Source organism: Sebastes umbrosus, chromosome 3, assembly GCF_015220745.1.
Source record: "Sebastes umbrosus isolate fSebUmb1 chromosome 3, fSebUmb1.pri, whole genome shotgun sequence".
NCBI lineage: Eukaryota > Metazoa > Chordata > Actinopteri > Perciformes > Sebastidae > Sebastes > Sebastes umbrosus.
Window position 1 is genome coordinate 15,080,364 of NC_051271.1, and position 7,263 is coordinate 15,087,626.

General features: G+C 39.6%; 1 protein-coding gene across 2 annotated transcripts; it reads left to right on the forward strand.

Annotated features, from left to right (window-relative positions):
- The first annotated feature begins 700 nt into the window (after positions 1-700).
- myoz2b (myozenin 2b) lies at positions 701-6,709 on the forward strand. 2 transcript variants are annotated; one of them, XM_037765484.1, is made up of 6 exons: positions 701-852; positions 1,906-2,015; positions 4,084-4,250; positions 4,652-4,736; positions 5,366-5,537; positions 6,108-6,709. In XM_037765484.1, the coding sequence occupies exons 2-6, from the start codon at positions 1,934-1,936 to the stop codon at positions 6,331-6,333; spliced, it is 732 nt and encodes a 243-aa protein (XP_037621412.1). In that variant the 5' UTR covers positions 701-852; positions 1,906-1,933; the 3' UTR covers positions 6,334-6,709. The 2 variants fall into 2 exon arrangements, with proteins under 2 accessions (XP_037621412.1, XP_037621413.1); XM_037765485.1 differs by lacking the exon at positions 1,906-2,015 and having other exon boundaries at positions 715-852.
- The last annotated feature ends 554 nt before the right edge of the window (positions 6,710-7,263 follow it).

Sequence of the window (7,263 nt, forward strand, 5' to 3'; positions counted from 1 at the left end):
AAAATAAATAAATTGTACACCAGCAACTTGGTAAATAATCTGCAAAATGCAGCAACAAATTAGTCAAAATTCCCGTAGATAATGTATATAGTATATGATCTATTTGAACTGAGTTGAATAGATTGGCCCCATTGTCACTGATACCCGATCCACCTATTTCAGTCAGTATCAGCCTGATATCCAATATCGGTGCATCCTTAAAACAGATATTAAATGTCCAGTGTGTCTGAAGTATGACAACAGGTTTAGCTGCCATGGTAACAACCTTGATGCTGCTCTATAACAACCTTTTCTTTTCTCATCTCGAGGATAAGACCCCACTCCCCCTTTCACTGGTCTGTATATCATTATCCAGAGTCAGTAATCGCATATAATAACAGTAGCAAAACTCAGTTTGAAGAGAGGCGTACACAAGTAGCAGCTGTGCCCATGTGCATTACAAACGGCCTCGCCAACTTGAAGGTAACAGTGCCTCGGAGGTTACATCCACCCAGGGAGACATGCCGACTTTGAAGATTCAACACAAGGAAGGAAGTATGTCTCTGGAGGGGAGTCCTCGCCTCAGTGTGGGCATGTGTTGTCCATCCTCACCCCTCTCTCTCTCTCTCTGGTAGCTATCCTTGCCCCATGGTGTTTGAGAGGGGTTTTGAGTGTTTGGCAGGTTAAATTTAGCCTATTGATGTAAGCTGCATTCCATTCACAACAGACACAGAGACACACTCACAGTTTGCGTTTAGTGTCCGGGAGTGTGAAGATCAGGGAAGATCAAACTACCCACTGTAGGTTGACCCCTGAGTCTCCGTGTCTCCCCTTCAAGGATACAGGTTGCACACTATAGGGATACCATCACAGGTACGGACAAGCATCGCCACGGTGTCTTTTGTGTAATTATGTGGTTTATTTAAATGATATAGAAGTTAGAACATTTGAGAAAGTCAGTGTATTGTGTAAAAATTAATGTTATTTAAATTGTCTATGAATTATAGAAGTCTATTTCTTATGACTTTATGGAAACGCAACATTTGACTGATATATTTTCTATTTTTAGAATTATATTGCTTTGCTTTTCTCTTTATTTTGCATGTAAAAAGTTTTTGTCATAAATATAATAGCTGCAAAATCAGCAGATGGGGCACAATTGAGTAATTGTAGAAACATGTTCTGCATTTGGCAACAAGGCAAAGATGCTAAAAATATTTGATTGCACCATACAGCCACCGCAAATGTACTGTAAGTTATAGTGGATATTATGTTTGATACTTTGTACTACTGTCCAGCTACGCATACAAATTTAGGAACACAATATTCACCCTTGACCTTTACACATTTATCTTGTGACAATATTAAAGGGAGATACCACTAACATTTGCTCAGAAAATATTGGTCCAGTGACGGGGCCAGATTTAAGAATTATGTGTGCGGTACTGACGCAAGTACAATGGGGTTTTAGGATTACGCAATACATTGTAATCTATTAGATGTAACCTCTACAGAGAGATTATTATAACAAGCGCTGATATGGCAGATTTATTCAATGGGGTGCCTTCCTAATCATCCTCAAATTCCAGCAGACAGCAAATGAGAGATAAACTTTTAAGAGTAAAAACACTGTATAAATAGTATATTATGTAACAGAAAGGGCAACTACTGTCCTTCTCACCTTCTCAATTTTGTCTGTTTCACTTTGACAATAATACAGATTGAAGGTATTTTACTCTGACAACTGATGAGAGGCGACTTTACGCTTTAACACCAAACACCAACTGTGTGTTTAGCTGTAACCTGTCAACGTATGGACTAGCACTGCATTGATGTTCTCTATAGGGGTCATAGTATTCGGATTAAACCTCCTTCTTTAAGACTCAGGCAGAACAACTACATCCTGTGTCCTGTATGTGTTTCCAGTACTCCTGCCAAACTTGCCAAAGCCACAATGTCACAATTCTGTACAATGCCAACCGGGGAGAGGAAGAAGCATGCAGCAGCTATTTGCCAAGAGGTCCACGGTACCAATGGTATGATGTTAGAGCTGAGGCTGCTGCAATAGAATATCCATTGTGAATCTGGGTTCAAAATGTCAGGGCTGCACTCCGGCACTTGCCATAAATAAGCTAATGAGATGATTTACTACCTATGGTGGCTAATCCTTTGTCGTTGTCCTTTTCAAAAGTCTATTTCTGGAGAGGGGAGGGAAGTTGTGAGGGCCAACTGTGTGTAGCCGTTGGGATAACGTGAAGCTTTGTGACAGCTGTGGTACATACCGTCTGTAGCGGTGGATGAGGACGCATCGATGTCCATCCAAGACTAATTCTCAAGTACAATGATAACTCATTTTCCATGACAGGGCTTACAAAATGGAAAATTAGAATTTTTTGTGACACCTTTGATGTCATTTATGGAACCCTTAAACCTATTCAGCTGACAAAATGATATCAGAGTATATTTACGGTATATTGTGTATCCAGCACTTTACAGCTCTTAAACCAGGGCTGGATTTAACCCACCGTCTCAATCGTCTGCCACTATTCCCCAAACCCCTTCCCAAGTTAGTTTGTTAGTTTATTTTTGTGGTTGAATATGCTGCATGTAAGTATAATATCAACTGATGCATTAACAGTATTAAAGGGGACGTATCATGAAAAACTTGTGCACATACATTTAGGTATCTGGAGTGTCTACCAACCCAGCCAGTTTTTTGTTGGCTGTCTAGATCAGAAAACATGTGATTTAACAAGCCATTCAGATTTGGCTCCCCTTCCTATGTCACATGCAGGATCATTAGAATATACCTCCCACAGCTTGAGTAGGAACAAAGGTGCTCCATATTTTTCTCACAAGCAAATTAGAGCAGACTGGGCATTTTTCAGGAGGAAGTCAAAAAGAGACAGGCGCTAAAACGCCAAAGCATGTAATAGACTCACCTGTCCACCAGAGGACAGTGTGTCAATGTCACGCTTTGCCTCGCAGAGACGTCACGTGAATATTAAACGCCTGTAGGAACATGCAGTACCAGCAGAGGGCAACAAAGTCATTCACTTGGGTTCAGGCAAGAAAACCACTTAGTTAGGTTAAGGGAAAACTGGGCTTAAAATAAGAACGTAAACTAAGTAAACGTCATTACGGAAAAAACACATGACAAATGTCACTAATGTAACTTGCAAAACAAGACACTGGTCTCGAATACAGGTCTCCCACTTGAAAGTCCTGTGTTTGTTGTGCCCATCCACCTCCCCACCTGTCCAACATGAGTGGTCTTTCTCACTTTATATACTACGTAACTAGCTCTGAAGTTAGACTTCCATCACTACACAACACGTGAAAAACATCACGTGACAACATGCATGTAATATTCATGTCTCGGTGACACAAAACGTGACACTGACACGCTTTCTTCCAGTGGACAGGCGGGTCTATTACGCGCTTTTCCGTTTCGGGAGGGGATCTTAAAGACACAGGCGCTAAAACAGAGCATTTCAGACAGAGGGTGAATACAGGTATATTCAGACAGACAGTATGAGAAAAATAATGTGTTTTTCGAACATTAAAGCATGTAAACATGTTCTAGTAGAAATCCAAACCCAAAAGTATCAACCTGGAAATGGGCATGATATGTCCCCTTTAACTTTGTTTTGACACAGGACCTTTCTACAAGACAGCCTAATGATTACAGGTTAAAGGCGTTCACCATTTCAGTCTATGTGGGGCTTTGTAGCGGATATTTCCAACAAATGTGCAATTAATGAAATTATCATGATTGCCACACCATTAACTTTGGGACCCACTTTTGTGTGTTAATTGACAACCCAATAACATCAATGACAAATCTTTTGTTTGGTTATCCTCTTTTGAAAACCATTACCATTATGTAATATGCAACAATAAATACACTGATTATTGATTAATGATTGTCTACTAAAGCTGCATGTTATACAGATTGTTTTCTTCCTCTTGGATCCAATCCAAATCCAATCCAAATTTATTTATAAAGCACATTTAAAAACAACAAAAGTTGACCAAAGTACTGTACAATTATACATAAAAAACACATATAATTTATCTTCATCTTTATTTTTGTCTCAACAGGGGATGTTATGGATCTCGGAAAGAAGCTCAGCACTCCTAAAGACATCATGTTGGAGGAGTTATCGTTGCTTTCCAACAGAGGCTCCCGCCTTTTCAAAATGCGCCAGAGGAGATCTGAAAAATATACATTTGAAAGTATCCAAAATGAGGCAAACGCACAGCTGAACGTAAGTCAATCTTACACAGTCACTTCATATATGTTTGAATGAATCAACACCTCAATTCTATGTTTTTGTCATTATCTGGAGTTCTGGCATTATTTATTATATTGTCTGTGTATTACTCATTAAGCAAATTTATCAGGAAATATGCTCTTGAAAAAAGTGTTACAACACGTGGATGATAACAGAGACATCCAGACAAGTCTTGTGAGAGGCTGCTCGGGGCACTTTGCTGCAGAGCTGCTCCTCTTTATCAGTGCCTGTTGAGGTGTTTCTGTGTGTGTGCATGCATGTAGCTATGAGTGTGTGTGTGTGTGTGTGTGCATATCTGGAAGACAAGAGCAGCTATAGATGTACCAGCTGAGTTGATAACCAATACATGTACTGTACTTTACTCTGTCTTGCAGAATGATATTTTACACACTGTGGAAATTAAGGTGGACGCACCACCAGCCGATGGAGAAACTGCCAATCCAGAAATCACTGCTTCAGGTGATCATGCTGTTCAGCTAGTGAATCCAATATGTTGCATTAAGATTTACAACATTAGTCGAGATTTAAACATTATTATCATGAGTAATAATGAATGTGTAAATAACAATGACAACTGATATCTTACATTCATAACAGCTGGTCTTGTTTTCATGTATGTAACTATGATTCATTATACAACCATAGCAGCTTTAGATGCTTAATTTTATTATATTATATTATATTATATTATATTATATTATATTATATTATATTATATTATATTATATCATATTATATCATATTATATGAGTCCTGTGCTTATTCTGAAATGCTCCAGTAGGGTGTCATCCCATGTCGACACATTATATGATGAGTGCACACTTCAACTATGTGCTATTTTAAGGCCTCAGATCTCAATGACGGACAACTCAGTCTGCCTGTGTAAGTGTTCTCTAAGCACAGTCTCTATTCATAATCCTATCCGCTCTAAAACTTTAGCCCCCCCCACCCCAAAAGAAAAACACAGCTAAAGAAAACAGCTCAGCATTAACCCGTAAACTGCAAACCAAACCGTCAGATCATTCTGTTGCAATGTTGGGACAATCCTTCACAATGGGATCTCTCTGGTTTTGTTTGCTCCTTGACAGACACGACCGCAGAGAAGTCAAACGCCGATGCTAAAACAGCTATGCCGAAGATCTACCACTCTCCGTGGGATCAGGCGATCCTCAGTGACCCCGACCTTGCCGAAGCCCTCAAACTAACAATGTCAGCACCAGACGCACGAGCAGACCTGCCTGACTACAAATGCTTTAACCGGTGAGAAAACTATGAGCACATTTTAGTGAATTAGTACAGCCGCTGCAACACATTCTCATCCCAACTCGTCACATTGTGACACTTTGTCAGACCCTTCAGCGTCACTTTTTGTTTGCAGTAAACACATGCTTAATGTTGTGAATTAAACAAAAACACTTGCTTAGGATTAGGCAACAAAACCACCATAGTTAGGTTTAGAAAAATACAGTACAGTGAAAATGACACGGGGCCTTGTAAACACCAGACACAAACGAACAGCTGATTGTAACGTGACACACGGGACATGAACAGCGGTCTGCTGGATGAAAGCCTTGTGTTGTTGGACCACCCATCTCCCCTCCCACCCACTCTGTGTCTCTTTTGCTCTTTAAACTACGTCACCACACTCCCAGTGCACATTCTCTGAGCGTTTAATATTGACGCGGATGGGTTTACATTGTGCGTCTCCGACTGATGCTAAAGGGTGCCTTATTCGGCGGTATCTAGTGCTGACGGTCATGACGAAGGGTCGGTATTTGACACCCTAGGAATGAGAACGGGCTGACCATTCACACTTTATGTCAATTACAGGGTTGCCACTCCTTTTGGTGGGTTTGACAAAGCTCCCAGAGGAATCACATTCAAGCTTCCCGAGCTGGACCTGAACCCGCTCCGGTACCCAGAGCTGCAGGAGCCGGGCATAAAGAGACCCACTTTCAACAGGACGGCCTTGGGGTGGATATCTGAGGGCACCCATCTGATCTTACCTACTATTACCCTGGAGCCCATCAAAATCCCAGAGTCTGACGACCTGTAGGCGCTCTCACTGTACGTAATCTGGCTGTAATATTCTGGCCTCGTCTGTGATGGCATTTAGTAGTGCAGTCACAATTCCTTAACAATATTTTTGATTTTTTTTCCCCGTTCAATGGACACAAAATGTTTCATGCATTTAGGGTGTTTGGTGTACACTTAAACTGTATTCAAAGAAAATCATGTAAATAGCAAAATGAATGTGCTATACATCACTCTCAAGAAGAGTTTCCACCGATTCTGAAAGCAAAACTGTAAATTTTATAGATGTTCAGATGAATTGATGAATATGTTATGTAAATAAAGATTGCAACTTATTTATTTGTGGCACAGAGCTGGAACATGCAGTGAGTTATATCTAGTTATTATTATTAGTAGTAGTAAGCAGTAGAAAATAATTATATTACAGAAAAATACACAAATATACTTGTTTGTTGCTATTTATAAAGATCTAATCTAAATAACTCTAATAACTGAATATACAAATAGAAATTTTAAATTAATCTAAAATCAAACACAGAATTTCTTTTTTTTATAGATTTGTAGAAATAAAATGTGAGAGCACTGTTTTATAGCTCAGATTTATTGTTGACTCCTGAAGAGGAAGAAGACATTATTTCGCATTGCAACTAACACAATTTTATCTTGATGAAATAACGAATCATTGTGGGAGGAAGGCTGAGAAACCTGGACTTTGACCTGCGATGGCACAGACCGTCATGGACTCAAAATCTTTGACTTGTACAAAATGTACAAAATGGATATAGTCACATGGCCTGCCTTGTTTGGAGAGGAATAACACTAAAGAGAAAATGTAAATGTTTGTTCTGTATCGTTTCTTGTCGCAGTAACTTTACAGCATCACAACCAACAGTAGCAACACAAATACACTGAATGTCTGTCAGCAATATTTTGGTGTTTTTGAGCTGAAAAC

Coding starts and splice junctions, on each gene's coding strand:
- myoz2b (XM_037765484.1), top strand. CDS start 1,934: ATGTCACAATTCTGTACAATGCCAACCGGGGAGAGGAAGAAGCATGCA. Junction 2,016..4,083: donor AGAGGTCCACGGTACCAATG/GTATGATGTTAG, acceptor TTGTCTCAACAG/GGGATGTTATGGATCTCGGA. Junction 4,251..4,651: donor AGGCAAACGCACAGCTGAAC/GTAAGTCAATCT, acceptor TCTGTCTTGCAG/AATGATATTTTACACACTGT.